Source organism: Moschus berezovskii, chromosome 14 (genome assembly GCF_049115385.1).
Source record: "Moschus berezovskii isolate FMDL1 chromosome 14, NW_MosBer_1.0, whole genome shotgun sequence".
Classification (NCBI taxonomy): Eukaryota; Metazoa; Chordata; class Mammalia; order Artiodactyla; family Moschidae; genus Moschus; species Moschus berezovskii.
The window spans coordinates 47,909,127-47,925,949 of NC_142473.1; the positions used below are offsets into that span (position 1 = coordinate 47,909,127).

General features: G+C 40.5%; 1 protein-coding gene across 1 annotated transcript in view; it reads left to right on the forward strand.

Annotated features, from left to right (window-relative positions):
- DENND5A (DENN domain containing 5A) overlaps positions 1 to 16,823 on the forward strand; it is a 99,889-nt gene that overhangs the window by 64,255 nt on the left and 18,811 nt on the right. The window contains exons 6-12 of the mRNA XM_055423404.2: positions 481 to 798; positions 2,229 to 2,444; positions 2,874 to 3,108; positions 5,908 to 6,058; positions 7,239 to 7,332; positions 13,692 to 13,823; positions 15,792 to 15,944. Coding sequence (XP_055279379.1) covers positions 481 to 798; positions 2,229 to 2,444; positions 2,874 to 3,108; positions 5,908 to 6,058; positions 7,239 to 7,332; positions 13,692 to 13,823; positions 15,792 to 15,944 — 1,299 coding nt within the window. The remainder of the gene's footprint in view (positions 1 to 480; positions 799 to 2,228; positions 2,445 to 2,873; positions 3,109 to 5,907; positions 6,059 to 7,238; positions 7,333 to 13,691; positions 13,824 to 15,791; positions 15,945 to 16,823) is intronic.

Below are 16,823 nucleotides of genomic sequence, written 5' to 3' on the forward strand. Positions count from 1 at the left end.
GCCACCAGATCTTACAAATCAAGAATGAGGCTCAGAAAGGAATACTGGCATGCTCAGGGCCATATAGGGAGATAGTGACAGAGTCAGGTCTGGGACCGAGACTTTCTGATACTCTCCTAGTATTCTTTCTACTGTTGTAAGAATTTGTGAGTTCAACAAATAGTCTGTGAGCATTTACTATGAGAGAATTTGGTGCTAGATGCTAAGCATCCTATGTTCTTTTATAATCCTTATCACTAAGATAAGTATTTTTATCTTCATTTTATAACTGAGGAAACAGAGTTTCATAACTTTCCCAAGATCCCAAGACTGGAAAGCATCAGGGCAGGATTGGAACTCAGGTCAACCTCTTTCTACCCCATCTTTATGCCACACCTAATTTATGCCCATTGCAGATGTGTGTGCTCTTTCCTCTCTTGTTCATTATTCCACTAATAACTCTGGAGTTGTTCACAGTCCTCCTCCTGTTTTGACTACCAGGCTAACCTCTGCTTTGTGGACATTGACAACCACTTCATTGAGTTACCAGAGGACTTGCCTCAGTTTCCCAACAAATTGGAGTTTGTCCAGGAAGTCTCTGAGATTCTCATGGCATTTGGCATTCCCCCTGAAGGAAACCTTCACTGTAGCGAGAGTGCTTCCAAGCTGAAGAGGCTCCGGGCCTCTGAGCTCGTCTCTGACAAGAGGAATGGAAACATCGCAGGCTCCCCTTTACATTCCTATGAGTTCCTCAAGGAGAATGAAACTATCGCCCGCCTGCAGGCCTTGGTCAAGAGGACTGGGGTGAGCCTGGAGAAGGTAAGATGCTGTATATGGGTCTGAGCTAAGGCGATGACCTGGTGAAATAAAGTATAGAATAAGAAAGAACCTAGTTCAGGGCAGTGCATACCTGTGAGTAGTGAAAAGACACTCTGTGTGGGAGACTCTGGATTTGGCTCTGGCAAACATGATCCTATGTGAATGCTGCTGCTGCTGCTGCTGAGTCACTTCAGTCGTGTCCGACTCTGTGTGACCCCACAGACGGAAGCCCACCAGGCTCCCCCGTCCCTGGGATTCTCCAGGCAAGAACACTGGAGTGGGTTGCCATTTCCTTCTCCAATGTGTGAAAGTGAAAAGTGAAAGTGAAGTCGCTCAGTCGTGTCCGACCCTTAGCGACCCCACGGACTGCAGCCTACCAGGCTCCTCCGTCCATGGGATTTTCTAGGCAATAGTACTGGAGTGGCTTGCCATTGCCTTCTCCGATGTGAATGCTACTTGAATCTAAATTTGGGTAGCTTTTCACTTGGACATCAAGGGGAAACTGCTGTCATTCTCTAAACGCTGCAGCAGAGAGATTTGGAGGGATGATGGTGGCAGTCTGCGTTTGGACCTCTTTCAGATCCATTGCCGTGTGAATATCAAGAGCACATAGAGCGGGGGTTGTTGACTCAGAGAGCCTGAGTGTCCTGCTGAAGATTGAATGCCTCTCTGTGGTTGACTTGAAGTTAGAAACTGGTCCTCTTGAAGTCCAGTCCTCTGCTCTTCCCGGGGATGTATTAGCTTTCCATTGCCTGACTTTGATGAGACTGTCTGCTTTCCATAGTTGTTTACTCACCTCTTCACCCTCTCCATTCTCACTGTTATATCACTTTCTTAAATTACATATAAACAAAATAGGGTAATCATTTTGTTGGGCTTTTTTTTTTTTAGTGCAGTGTGAAACATATCATTTTCCTCATTTGTTAGTAGCACAGATATTAAAAAAGAAAAATAATGGCCAGTTAAAGAAGAGCAGAGAAATATTTAGAGAGATTAGAAAGGTTAAAAGAGACCAGTAAGGAAAAATTTTTAGGGATGAAGGGAACGTTAATATGGGGGAGAAAGATGAAGGGAGAACGAGAGTCTGACCTTGGTGCTTTGCATTATCATTTTCTCATTGCCTTCCCAAATTCCTTCTTTCCTGACCCTTGAGATAACTAGTGCCTTTTCTTCTATTGCTATTTCTCTGCCTGTAATGAGTTTTCTCCACTTTCATTGAGTTGCTGTATTCCTGCAAGTGGAACACCCTCATTTATCTCTTCTTCATGTCAGAATTCCTTTCTTTTTTTTTCCCCCATTTTTTCTCTTTTGTTTTTCCTCCATTTGCTACAAAGTAAATGACTCTTGTGGGGAAAAAAGGATGAGTTGCCTTTCTGTGGGATAAAAAGAAAAACTTGGGTGTGCTCAACTGTTTTGTTTTGTTTTTGTAGCTGGAAGTGCGTGAAGACCCCAGCAGCAATAAGGATCTCAAAGTTCAGTGTGATGAAGAAGAACTCAGGATTTACCAGCTAAACATTCAGATCCGGGAAGTTTTTGCAAATCGTTTCACTCAGATGTTTGCAGATTATGAGGTGTTTGTCATTCAGCCCAGCCAGGATAAAGAGTCCTGGTTTACCAACAGGGAGCAGATGCAAAATTTTGATAAAGTAAGTATTAATATAGTCCTTCTGGGGAGGTGGTAAGAAATGAGAACATGCCAGACTCTCTTTAAAGATGTGACTGAAGATGAGTTTTTCTTCCATAAAACATGCTGGAAACAAGTTCTTGGTCCTTCTGATGTTGGTAAAATGTTTGGTTGCTTTAGAGCAGAGTGCTGGTTATTGCTATCAGGTGATTTACCTTCAGTCAGAGCTCTTTTAGGCAAAGATGTACATGCAGGTTGAACATTAGGCTTCTGGAAACGTTGATCGCCACAGTAGGTTACCTGAGTAAGTTTAGGCCAGTGTGTCAAAGTTTTAGGATATCTGAAATATATAAATTTTTTAAAATGATGAAGAGGTTTTGCGCTTTGCTTTTTATAAAGACCTGGGAAGCTTCCTTCTCGATGACTCTCTGTTTCCTTTTGGTCCCACCAGGCATCTTTTCTGTCAGATCAGCCTGAGCCCTACCTGCCTTTCCTGTCAAGATTCTTGGAGACTCAGATGTTTGCTTCTTTCATTGACAACAAAATCATGTGTCATGACGATGATGATAAAGATCCTGTGCTCCGGGTGTTTGACTCTCGAGTAGACAAGATCAGGCTGTTGAATGTTCGGACACCTACTCTGCGCACATCCATGTACCAGAAGTGTACCACTGTGGATGAAGCAAGTGAGGCCTCCTTGTTGCTAGCTTTCTAGCCTTTTGGATTGTATCAGTGACATGTCCTTATTCCTAAACATGCCAGCTTCTTTGTCTTGTTTTCTGCTTTTGCATAAGTTGTTCCCATTGCCTGCAATGCTTTCCTTTATCTTTTTTGCCTGGCAAACTTTTTCTCATCCTTTAACACTGTGTCAGTTAAGAATGGGTCCTGCTGTAAGTACTAGAAAATCTAATTAGCAGGGCATTAAATAAATGGGGGCTATTGTTCTCAAATTATCAAGAAGGGAAGAATTGGTGGTTGTTCGGCTGCTTAGCAATGTAATCAGGAAATGAAATTCTATCTTTTCAGTCCGATATTCTTAACATGTTGACTTTTATTATATTCATGCTTATTGCCTCGTTGTTACAAGAGGCCTTCTATGTTCAAATTCAGGGCAAAGGGGAAAGTTGATGCCAGCTGTATTGTCCCTCTTATATCAGAAAGCAAAAGCTTTCCCAGAAATTCCCAACAGTTTCTGTTGTCTCATAAAAGCATATTATGTGACTACCGTTAAGTGCAAGGGAGGCTATGAAAGTGCGTATTGACCTGGTGTAATGTTAGCCCAAACTGTATTGAGATTCTGTTAGCAAGAAAGAATGGGTGAGTGAGTTATGGGTAAGTAAGCTGCTAACAGAAATCCAGCTGATGTTTCTCTTCCTCTGAAGCCTTCTCTGATGCTCTCAGGCTGAGTTGATTTCTTCGCTAAGCTCTGTGGTGGCTTGTTCTTGCCTCCCCTTTATAATCTCTGTTCTGAGGTTTCATTATCAGGGAGCAATTTAAGATCTGAGACAGTATTTACTCATTGTCATCCCAGTCCTCTAGCATTGTACCTAGAACATATAGATGTTAAAAGTTATTTGCTACTTGCATGGTGGAGTATACCTTTTTGTTAACAGAGATTCTGTCTGGATCAGTTTAGGTAGAGAATAGTCTCAGCCTGAGGTGTCAATTAAATTAAGTATTGTGCTCACTTCTGTGAGTGATATTCATTGTCCTTGTAGCTTATTGGTATGTTTTGTTTGTTCATTTATTAAACATAAATACTTCATGCCCAGTGTATGGTAAGTGCTCACCAAGTATTTACTAAATGAATGAATGAATGTGCCAGGCATCTTTTTAGGTTTTGAAGATACAATTGGTGACAGTTTGGACATTGTCCTGGCTTCCTCAACATTATGCTTGGTAGCCTTCTGACTTTATCTTTTAGCTCATGCTCTAGGCCTTTCATTAAGATGATGGTCCTCTTGGCCAAGACTTGAGGACATGTTGCCCATGCAAGTGGAGTACTCTGACATAGTCATCTTTGTCTCCTAGACCACATCAGTTTCAGATTCCAGAACTCTGCCTAAAGCTTTGGTCCTAGGGAGCAAAGTGATCTCGTAAACCATCACTTTAAAGTAGGACTTCCCAATCTTTGCATGTTGTGTTACACTTGAAAATGACAATATTTATGTATGGCTTTGAGAGTCCAGGTCTACCATTTAAGGCCAGGAAGCCTTGAATTTGGGCCTGCTTGGTCAGGATGCATGTCCTGTCCCCAGGAGACCCACATCCTGAAGTGTTCTCCAGGTCTGCCCATTAGAGCTGGTCAGGCTGGTCCCCCATGGAGCAGGGATTGCATGCCTGCACATGTGTGGCCTTGGCGCTGTGTGCAGAGCTGGCCTGCCTGGGTGTGTGTCTGTTTCTGCAGCCAAGAGCGTCCAGAGCAGGAGTCTGCTTTTGTAGATAGCTCTGTGGTTTCAGAGGGCTTCCCAGGTGGCACTAATGGTAAAGAACCTGCCTGCTAATACAGGAGGCATAAAAGATGCGGGTTTGATCCCTGTGTCAGGAAGATCCCCTGGAGGAGGAAATGGCAACCCACTCCAGTATTCTTGCCTGGAGAATCCCATGGACAGAGGAGCTTGGCAAGCTGTAGTCCATAGAGTCACAGAGTCGGACACAACTGAAGCGACTTAATGTAACATTGTGGGGCTAAAGGGAGGAATCTGTTTATACTGGAGACTAAAATGAGAGGCTGTAGTGACTTGAGGCCTTGTTCTCCTGCCCAGAGGTTGAGGCAGTCAGTCCTCAGTCCATCTGTAATCCATTTGTTGGATACCAATTACTGATATGAATTACGCTGGTCTCATTTGTGGCCACGATATGAATTCTTGTGGTCTTGTTAGAATGTGGGGTTTGGAATATGGAAGGAGAGCTAACGAACCCTCATTTCTGTGACTCATTTCAGAAAAATGAGTATCAAAGACCCTCCGAGCAACTGCACACTCTGTTCCCAGCAGTAATGCCATTGGTATATTCCTGAGATACATACTCCAATAATGCTCATTCAGGGTTCTTCCCGCTGGCTTCAGGTTTCTAGCCTAGAGTAGCTCAGCTGCCTCATCTCATTCTGCATGGACATCTCAGTTTCTTGAGTCAGTTTGATTGGAAAATGGTAAAAACATAGCTAACGGCGACTTTTTAGAGATTCTTTGAAACGTGACATTTAGATGGAATCTTGGAAATTCTTTTTCAAAGAATGAAGTTCCACAAATTTTGGTATCTTGTGTTTTCCTTTTTATTCAACTCAGAATACTTTATTTCCTTTTTTGATCGCTGGTTTATTTAGAAATGTGTTATTTAGTTTTAAGGTATTAACGATTGTTGTTGGTCACAGGACTTAACTTTGTCTGATTCAAGTTATTTCAGATTTATTGAGACTTGTTTTATGGCCCAGAATTTGGTACATTTTTTAAAGTACTGGACTTTTCTTTTTCATTCTTATCCAGAGAAAGCAATTGAGCTGCGACTGGCAAAAATTGATCATACTGCGGTTCACCCCCATTTACTTGACATGAAGATTGGACAAGGGAAGTATGAGCCAGGCTTCTTCCCTAAGCTGCAGTCTGACGTGCTTTCCACTGGGCCAGCCAGCAACAAGTGAGTCAACCCCAGAGATTCCCTGGTCCAGCTCCCAGGTCACAGTGGTAGTATAGTATCTGGACCTAGACTGTCATTTCCAGAAGACCTTGACTTCTGTAAAGCAAATGTGGAGAAGATACAAACTGTCGTTGTTCACTTGTTTAAACAAGGAAACAGGTGACAGAGCATCATCAGCTCCCATCTCCACTGTGCAAATTGGGATAGCTCCATGTATCAGGACCTGTAAAAGGCCAGACTGCAGATGGGTTGAAATCATCTGCAAATCTCATAACTGGACCCAGACAGCACCTAGCTAGCACTGTAAGTGGTGGAGTAGAGTAAGTGGTGGTTGAAATAATTGGAATCTGACCTGAAACTCAGTAACTTAGCAGGATTGTTCTTTCTTTCTTTTTTTTTTTCTGCATACAGATTTTAATAAAGTGAAATACAAAAAATTCAACATTTCATGTAGTAAAACCAGCATTGAGATTTTCATATGTAACATATAGAGAATTCTGTTTTTAATAGAGTAATAATGTCACAATGATTTTCGTATCTGAATACAGAATTCCATATTTTATGTAGTAAAATTGGTACAGAGAATTTGATAGATATCTTAAATATACAGAATTCCAGATTGCATGTGGGGAAATTGGCACCCAGGATTTCCTGTGTGATACACATAATGTTCAATACTTCCTTTAGGAAAATTTGAGCAGAGATGTTCATATGTGATACATAGAGAATGGATGGTCCTGTTTCAAATATGTTACATAGAGAATTGCATATTTCATATGGGAATATTGGCACTCATATTTTCATATATGAAGCATAAAGATTTCCTTATTTTTGTACAAATATCTGGGCCGAGATTTTCTTATAAGGATTGTTCTTTCTTTGTTAACTTTTGGAGATAAGTTTATCGAAGTCCAGGCAGAGATGAGTGAAAATAGTTTTGGATCTGCAGGTGAAGTTTCTGTAGATGTTTCAAGAGAGAGAACGTCTCGGTTTCCTGGAAAGATATCTCTTTATTGCCCAGTCACTGATCTTTAAGCTGCCCTTATATCAAGGTTTCTGAGCTACCTCTGGTGACTTCTTGGTAGCTTCCCATTGGTCCCTAGATGTTTAAGTTTTCTCCTATAAGTTGACCTTACTTTCTTAGCAGAATATTCTTAATTGTCTGCTTTGATTCTGTCAGGTGGACAAAAAGGAATGCTCCTGCCCAGTGGAGGCGTAAAGACCGGCAGAAGCAACACACAGAACACCTGCGTTTAGACAATGACCAGAGAGAGGTAAGACACTTTGAGAATGATAAGAAATGACCCTGTAGGTCGATGCATGTTACAGGATGCTCGGGGCTGGTGTGCGGGGATGACCCGGAGGGAGGATAAAGGGAGGAGGGAGGTGGGAGGGGGGTTCAGGAGGGGGAACTCATGTACACCCGGGGCGGATTCATGTCAGTGTATGGCAAAACCAACCAATATAATATTGTAAAATAGCCTCCAATAAAAAATAAAAAAAAAAAGAAATGACCCTGTAACCGTGCTGTACCCTCCTTCTCTTTCTTATGTCCTTGGTCTCAGATCTGATTCAAACATCCTTCCCACAGGGAAGGGTTAATAATGAAGGGTATTAGTTCCTGACACCTGATATGGGCCTGGCTTGTGACAAATCTAGGATATACAGTGGTTCACAAGTGGCAGCAGCCACTAACCACGTGCATCCTCTCCCTGAGCCAGACTTCCACTTGTGTTTAGTGATGCTCCAAGTACTTGGAAGAAAGCCTTTCACTATTATTTCAGTAGTCACTCATTCATGATACTCACTTTCTCCCAGGTGTAGGGAGAGTGAGTAGGGTAACAGGAACATCAGGAGATAAGATCCTGCAACTTGGAAAAACTCCTTTGAAAATTCTTGAGGCTTTTGTGTGTGTCTAGTATGATAGAAAAGAAGTTAATTTGTTAGAGTGAGATGGAGGAAAAGCTGAACTTGCCTTAATGCTGTAAATCTCTGAACCTGGGGAGGAGAAGCCTTTTTTACCTATTTTTTTTTCTTCATCTTAATTTAAAGAGGTAATCTTGACTTTTTTCTCAGAGGAGCCAAGGGAATATTATTATCAGGTGCCTGGGGATTGAGGATTCTTGAATTGACCTGAGTCCTCATTGCTTGTAAGCAGAGTTTCTCAGCACTGCTATAACCTGTTCCCGGTAAAGTTTCTAGTTCTAAACCTCAAGTTGCAGACCCTGCCTTACTGAGTTGCAATGAAGTTATGAAAATGGAGCTTAAGCTTCAGAAACCTATTTCAGCAACTTCTCTTTAAGAAAAGACCCTGGATTTTGCATTTTATACAAAGTCAAGTAAAGCATATTATTTTCATATGTGTCTAGCACCTCAGTGGATGGGAAAATATTTTGCTTTTGCTGTTTTTTAAATAAATAAATTAAAATTGCAAAGTATGATCATTTTAACTGCTGGTTTATAGGGTACAGTTGCACTTAGTGTTTTTGTGAGGATGGCATAATGGGTGTAGGGTGTGGATGTTAAATTTAAAGTCTCCTCTAGGTCTTCCACCTAAGCTCCATAATATTTCTTTCAACAGGGTTTATTGAGCACGTTTTCTTGGTCAAAATCACTGTAGTAAACACTTTGAAATATAAAAATGACAAGGAAATAGCCTGCAGGGAATGCCAGTTTATTAAGGGAGCAAAGGCAGGTATGCAACTGTCTTTAGTAGAAGAGTCTTTTGAAAGATCTGTATGGGAGGCATGCCAGTGTTTGATTACTGATTAGAGAAATTAGAGTTCCATTCTGTCTGGGATAATCTCAAACAAGACTACTTAGGGGAACTAGTATCTGTTTTAGTCTTGAGGATGATAGGATTGTTAGGAACAAAGATGAGCATTGCAAATAGAGGAGCTGGCAGGACCCAAAGTGTGTGGTGGTGGATTGTGTAAAGGAGACTGTGGGCAGCATATTTTGGAAGCAGGAGGTAATGGAGGTAGCTAGCAAGTTAGGAAGCAGATAGCAGTAGTGCAGGTGATAGTAATTGAAGCCTAATCTTGAGGGTTCGTAATAGGGGCAGAATGAGGGGCCAGAAGGTAAAATGGACAGAATTGTACTTCTGGAATAAACATGGGCAAGAAAGAAGTTGGGTACAAATGTTGGTTGTGAAACTGGGGTACCGAGAAGGTGTCAGTTTACAGTTTATTGCATTGATGTGGGTTCTGTGTTAAAACACAGAATGTGGGGAATCATCAGCAAATTATAGAAAAGCAGAAAATGCAGTTGTTTTGAGTGTGCACACGTGCAAGAGTACTTCATGCGAGATGCTGGAATGGGTGAATCACAAGCTGGAATCATGATTGCCAGGAGAAATAACAGCAACCTCAGATATGCAGATGATGCTCCTCTAATGGCAGAAAGTGAAGAGGAACTAAAGAGCCTCTTGATGAAAGTGACAGAGTTCAGTTCGGTTCACTCGCTCAGTCGTGTCCGACTCTTTGTGACTCCATGAATCGTAGCACGCCAGGCCTCCCTGTCTGTCACCAACTCCCGGAGTACACTCAAACTCATGTCCATCGAGTCGGTGATGCCATCCAGCCATCTCATTCTCTGTCATCCCCTTCTCCTCCTGCCCCCAATCCCTCCCAGCATCAGTTTTTTCCAGTGAGTCAATGCTTCCCATGCGGTGGCCAAAGTATTGGAGTTTCCGCTTTAGCATCAGTCCTTCCAATGAACACCCAGGACTGATCTCCTTTAGGATGGACTGGTTGGATCTCCTTGCAGTCCAAGGGACTCTCAAAAGTCTTCTCCAACAGCACAGTTCAAAAGCATCAATTCTTCGGCAGTCTGCTTTCTTCACAGTCCAACTCTCACATCCATACATGACCACGGGAAAAACCATAGCCTTGACTAGACGGACCTTTGTTGACAAAGTAATCTCTGCTTTTAAATATGCAATCTAGGTTGGTCATAACTTTCCTTCCAAGGAGTAAGCGTCTTTTAATTTCATGGCTGCAATCAGCATCCGCAGTGATTTTGGAGCCCAAAAAAATAAAGTCTGACACTGTTTCCACTGTTTCCCCATCTATTTCCCATGAAGTGATGGGACCAGATGCCATGATCTTTGTTTTCTGAATGTTGAGCCTTAAGCCAACTTTTTCACTCTCCTCTTTCACTTTCATCAAGAGCTTTTTAGTTCCTCTTCACTTTCTGCCATAAGGGTGGTGTCATCTGCATATCTGAGGTAGATATTTCAATAGATATTTCTCCTAGTAATCTTGATTCCCTTGTGCCTCTTCCAGCCCAGCATTTCTCGTGATGTACTCTGCATAGAAGTTAAATAAGCAGGGTGACAATATACAACCTTGACGTACTCCTTTTCCTATTTGGAACCAGTCTGTTGTTCCATGTCCAGTTCTAACTATTGCTTCCTGACCTGCATTGCATATAAGTTTCTCAAGAGGCAGGTCAGGTGGTCTGGTATTCCCATCTCTTGGAAGAATTTTCCACAGTTTATTGTGATCCACAGAGTCAAAGGCTTTGGCATAGTCAATAAAGCAGAAATAGATGTTTTTCTGGAACTCTTTTGCTTTTTCCATGATTCAGCGGATGTTGGTAATTTGATCTCTGGTGCCTCTGCCTTTTCTAAAACTAGCTTGAACATCTGGAAGTTCTTGGTTCACGTATTGCTGAAGCTTGGCTTGGAGAATTTTGAGCATGACTTTACTAGCGTGTGAGATGAGTACAATTGTGCGGTAGTTTGAGCATTCTTTGGCATTGCCTTTCTTTGGGATTGGAATGAAGACTGACCTTTTCCAGTCCTGTGGCCACTGCTGAGTTTTCCAAATTTGCTGGCATATTGAGTGCAGCACTTTCACAGCATCATCTTTCAGGATTTGAAATAGCTCAACTGGAATTCCATCACCTCCACTAGCTTTGTTCGTGGTGATGCTTCCTAAGGCCCACTTGACTTCACATTCCAAGATGTCTGGCTCTCGGTGAGTGATCACACCATCATGATTATCTGGGTTGTGAAGATCTTTTTTGTACAGTTCTTCTGTGTATTCTTGCCATCTCTTCTTAATATCTTCTGCTTCTGTTAGGTCCATACCATTTCTGTCCTTTATTGAGCCCATCTTTGCATGAAATGTTCCCCTGGTATCTCTAATTTTCTTGAAGAGATCTCTAGTCTTTGACATTCTGTTGTTTTCCTCTATTTCTTTGCATTGATCAGTGAGGAAGGCTTTCTTATCTCTCCATGCTATTCTTTGGAACTCTGCATTCAAATAGGTATATCTTTCCTTTTCTCCTTTGCTTTTTGCTTCTCTTCTTTTCACAGCTATTTGTAAGGCCTCCTCAGACAGCCATTTTGCTTTTTTGTATTTCTTTTTCTTGGGGATGATCTTGATTCCCTTCTCCTGTACAGTGTCACGAACCTCTGTCCATAGTTCATCAGGCACTCTATCAGATCTAGTCCCTTAAATCTATTTCTCACTTCCACTGTATCGTCATAAGGGATTTGATTTAGGTCATACCTGAATGGTCTAATGGTTTTCTCCACTTTCTTCAATTTCAGTGAATTTGGGAATAAGGAGTTCATGATCTGAGGCACAGTTAGCCCCTGGTCTTGTTTTTGCTGACTGTGTAGAGTGTCTCCATCTTTGGCTGCAAAGAATATAATCAATCTGATTTCGGTGTCGACCATCTGGTGATGTCCATGTGTAGAGTCTTCTCTTGTGTTGTTGGAAGAGAGTGTTTGCTACGACCAATGCATTCTGTTGGCAAAACTCTATTAGCCTTTGCCCTGCTTCATTCTGTACTCCAAGGCCAAATTTGCCTGTTACTCCAGGTGTTTCTTGACTTCCTACTTTTGCATTCCAGTCCCCTATAATGAAAAGGACATCTTTTTTGGGTGTTAGTTCTAGAAGGTCTTGTATGTCTTCATAGAACTATTCAACTTCAGCTTCTTCAGCGTTACTGGTCAGGGCTTAGACTTGGATTACCGTGATATTGAATGATTTGCCTTGGAAACAAGCAGAGATCATTCTGTCATTTTTGCGATTGCATCCAAGTACTGCATTTCAGACTCTTTAGTTGACTATGATGGCTACTCCATTTCTTCTAAGGGATTCTTGCCCACAGTAGTAGATATAATGGTCATCTGAGTTAAATTCACCCATTCCAGTCCATTTTAGCTTGCTGATTCCTAAAATGTTAGTGTTCACTCTTGCCATCTCCTGTTTGACCACTTCCAATTTGCCTTGATTCATGGACCTAACATTCCAGGTTCGTATGCAATATTGCTCTTTACAGCATCGAACCCTGCTTCCATCACCAGTCCCATTCACAACTGGGTGTTGTGTTTGCTTTGGTTCCATCCCTTCATTCTTTCTGGAGTTATTTCTCCACTGATCTCCAATAGCATATTGGGCACCTACCAACCTGGGGAGTTCCTCATTCAGTATCCTATCATTTTGCCTTTTCATACTGTTCATGGAGTTCTCAAGGCAAGTATACTGAAGTGGTTTGCCATTCTCTTCTCCAGTGGACCACATTAAAAGCTGACTTAAAACTCAACATTTAAAAAACTAAGATCATGGCATCTGGTCCTATCACTTCATCGCAAATAGATGGGGAAAAAGTGGAAGCAGTGACAGATTTTATTTTCTTGGGCTCCCAAATCACTGCAGGTGGTGACTGCAGCCATGAAATTAAAAGACACTTACTCCTTGGAAGAAAAGCCATGACAAACCTAGATAGCATGTTAAAAAGCAGAGACATCACTTTGCCAACAAAGGTCCATCTAGTCAAAGCTGTGGTTTTTCCAGTAGTAGTGTACTAATGTGATTGTTGGACCATAAGGAAGACTGAGTGTTGAAGAATTGATGCTTTCAAATGGTGGTGTTGGAGAAGACTCTTGAGAGCCCCTTGGACAGCTAGGAGATCAGACCAGTCAATCCTAAAGGAAGTCAGCCCTGAATATTCATTGGAAGGACTCATGCTGAAGCCCCACTGCTTTGGCCACTTGATGCAAGGAGTGGACTCACTGGAAAAGACCCTGATGCTGGGAAAGATTAAAGGTAAAAGGTAAAGGGAGAAGCAGACGATGAGATGATTAGCGTCACTGACTCAGTGGATATGTATCTGAGCAAATTCCAGGAGATAGTGAAGAACAGGGGAGCTTGGCATGCTGTTGTCCATGGGGTCACAAAAAGTCAGAGACAACGTTACAACATTTTAGCAAAGATGGATATCTTTGATATGAGCCAGAGGGATTAAATTCCTCCCAACTTGGTGGGGAAAATGATTTTTCTCAATAGTACTCTGAGATTTGAGTTGGTTTGTTCACACATAAGAGTTTGCACACTCATACATGTCGCAGCTGTGTGTTTTTTACCTTTTGTATCATTAAAGCCAAGATAATTCCAGCACTCATGGAATGCTTTATGTCAGAAAAAGCAGAATTAATTCACCCTGTTCTCTTAGTTTTCCCTAAGATACAAGTGTTGCTTTTTAAACTTTGCCGTGAGCCCAAGAATGAGGCAGTAAAATAGTGAAGGTGATAGTGCCCTCTTCAGGCACCCATCTGTACTGGTTGCCTGTGATTTATATGCATGGGCACAGTCTTTGATTTTTCCTTTTGCTTTAGAAGTACATCCAGGAAGCCAGGAATATGGGCAGCACCATCCGCCAGCCCAAATTGTCCAACCTCTCCCCGTCAGTGATTGCCCAGACCAACTGGAAGTTTGTGGAAGGTCTGCTGAAGGAATGCCGCAACAAGGTGAGCTTTGGACTCTTCTGAATGTGTGTTTTCGTTGGCAGCCAAGGTGAGATCAAGGCTTAGCTCTGACCATTCTACTCTTGATTTTTAAAATATTGTTAATATGAGATAGTACTAATGTTAAGATCCTGTTAACTTGGAATTAGATGTATTTGTTTTACATAAAATGTAACATTGAGAGCAAGCATAGTTTGCTTGATAAAAATTTAATATGTATTCTTTAAAGCTGAGAGACAGTGGTAGTTTTTAATTTTAGATATCTTGTGTTACTTAAAATCATTAGTTTTAGTGTAGTTAAATTGTCAACAGATTCATTTTATACATATGCAAATATTTTTGCCCCCTAATGTAATCTGATGACACTGATCTCATGTGTCTAGAATCAAAAGAATTCACTGAGTACCTACTCTGTGTCAGACCCCAAAGTGTGTTATTCGGTTTGTTTGCTGTTGGCATGTTTTTTGCCATTCTACAAGAATAGTAATTTTTTAAAAGTATTTTACTGAGGTGTAATTGATATATAAAAAATGGCACACATTTTTGTATACATCTTGATCTTTTTTTTTTTCGGAGTATCTATAGGTGATTTAAAATTTTTTAAAAATTTATTTATTTTTAAATGGAGAATAATTGCTTTACGATATTGGTTTCTGCCAATATATAGCAACACAAATTGGCCATAGGTATACATATATCCATATGCATACACTGGTGATACCACTAGCACAAACAGGATGTCTGTCACTTCCAAAAATTTCCTTATATTCTTTTGCAATTGTTTTTTTTTGTGTGTGTGCTAAGAACTCAGCATGAGATTTATCATCTTAACATATTTTAAATTACACAACAGATCTGTTCAGTGTGGATGAATTTCACAGACATAAAGTTGAGTGAAAAAATAAAATAAACTACACTGTTAATCATTTCCTTGCTTTTCTGTAGTTTTATTGTGTGTCAGGACAGTGATCACTTCTAGAGTGGGAAGGTGATTGGAGAAGGCACGTGGGGTTCTTCAAAGGTATAGATGGACATTATTTTTTTTCTTAACCTTAGGTCATGTTAGTCTAATAGTATACAGTCACATAAACACATATGTGTATATGTACATGAGATATATTTCACAATAAAAATGTTAAAAATAGTAGCACTGGAAAAGAAGTATGCCGAAGTGTTGAGTTGTTGCTCTGCAAGGTAGAGTATGGGGTGATTTTTTCCTTGCTCAGATTTTTATATGTCACACATTTATAACACGATTAAATCTTCCTTACGAACTTGGATTCAAGATTCAGGCAGCTTTAGATTCAAAGACCAGATCTGCTACTACTTTGCTGTGTGAATTTGGGCAAGTTACTTAAGTTCTCTGACCTCAATTTCATTATCAATAAATTGTGAAAAATAATAACTTCGTACAGAGCTATTTGGCTTAACTGAGATAATGTTACTATACTTAGTACAGTGCCTGGCACATAGTAGTGAAACCTGCAGTTATCATTATACAGCATAGCATGGTTTTTGTTTTACAGTGAGCACATGAAAATTTTTTACCTAAAAGTAAATTACTCCTCAACTTTTTATCCCCTTGGCAGGTACTTCAGATATATTTCTAGGATTAAATGCTTTTAAAGATTTGTTTAAAAGGTCAATTAGGCAATGAGAATCAGAGAATGTCTGAGATGAGCATGACCAAAGGGTTTTATTCAACTCTTTTCATCTCATAAGTAAAAAAATGAATCCAGAGTGTTGAAATCACATGTCCACAGTCAGTGATTTTTGTGTTTTTTATCTTCTTTAAAGAAGGCACTTTACTATATAACCTGACTGATACGGTGAAAAATAAATACACTCTTTACCTGTGGGTCTTCCTGTCAACCCAACAGATGTTACCTGGCAGGTGGCCACAAGCCTGTCTAGTTGAATGTGATCTGGCTAACTTGTGGGTGTCTAATCTTACCGACTGATTTCTTATAGACCAAGAGGATGCTGGTGGAGAAAATGGGGCGAGAGGCTGTGGAACTAGGACATGGGGAAGTGAACATTACAGGGGTGGAAGAGAACACCTTGATTGCCAGTCTTTGTGACCTACTGGAAAGGATTTGGAGTCATGGGCTACAGGTGAAACAGGTAATGATGTCTGGCCTCTCCCTTTTGAGCAGACTGTCTTCCTGTTTTTGCATACTAGTTTCCCCACTTTTCTAGCTGGCTGGCTTTGAAGAATGGCACATGGTGCTTGTAAAGTGAGACTGGAAATTGATTTTTTTTTTTTTTTTGGTACAGAAAATTGTACACCTAATAAGTGTGAATTTTATGGTAATAAGAATTATGTCTCAATAAAGTTTTTTTTTAATTCAAATAGGATCATCCTGTACATAATATTTTGGAACTTGTTTTTTCTTCCCTTAGAATGTCTTCTCCATATTCTTAACTAATTTAGGTGATAGTATAGTAAGAATTTAAGAGCTGAGACTGTAAATCAGATAGTCCTGGGTTTAATTCCTGCTTTCAATCTGTGAAACTGAGCACGGTACCTAGCTTCTGTAAGATTCTCTTTCCTCGTGTCCATGATAGAACTGTAAAAGAACACACCTCCATAGGACTCTTATGAAGATTTGAAAAGATAATTTGTGTGAAGCACTGAGTTCAGAGCCTGTTATCTGGGAGGTTCTCTAAAAATGTTTGTGGTTATTCTTCTAAAAGAAATTACTGTTTTCACTGTATAGATGTGCAGTACTTAAATCAATCCTTTATTATTGGTTATCTAAGTTATTTATGATTTATCATTATTAAGAACAGCACTGTTATAAGCTTTTAAAAATGTTAATAATTGTGTATCACATCCCTATAATTTTTGTAGTAGAGTAGCAACACTATAGGCATTAGAATCAGAAAGACCTGGTTTTTAATCTTAGCTCCTCTTGATAACTTTAAGTGACTTGCAATTTCTGAGTCTCATCTTCCTTATCTATACTACAGAGTTAATAAAACCTAGCTTTCAGGGTTGTT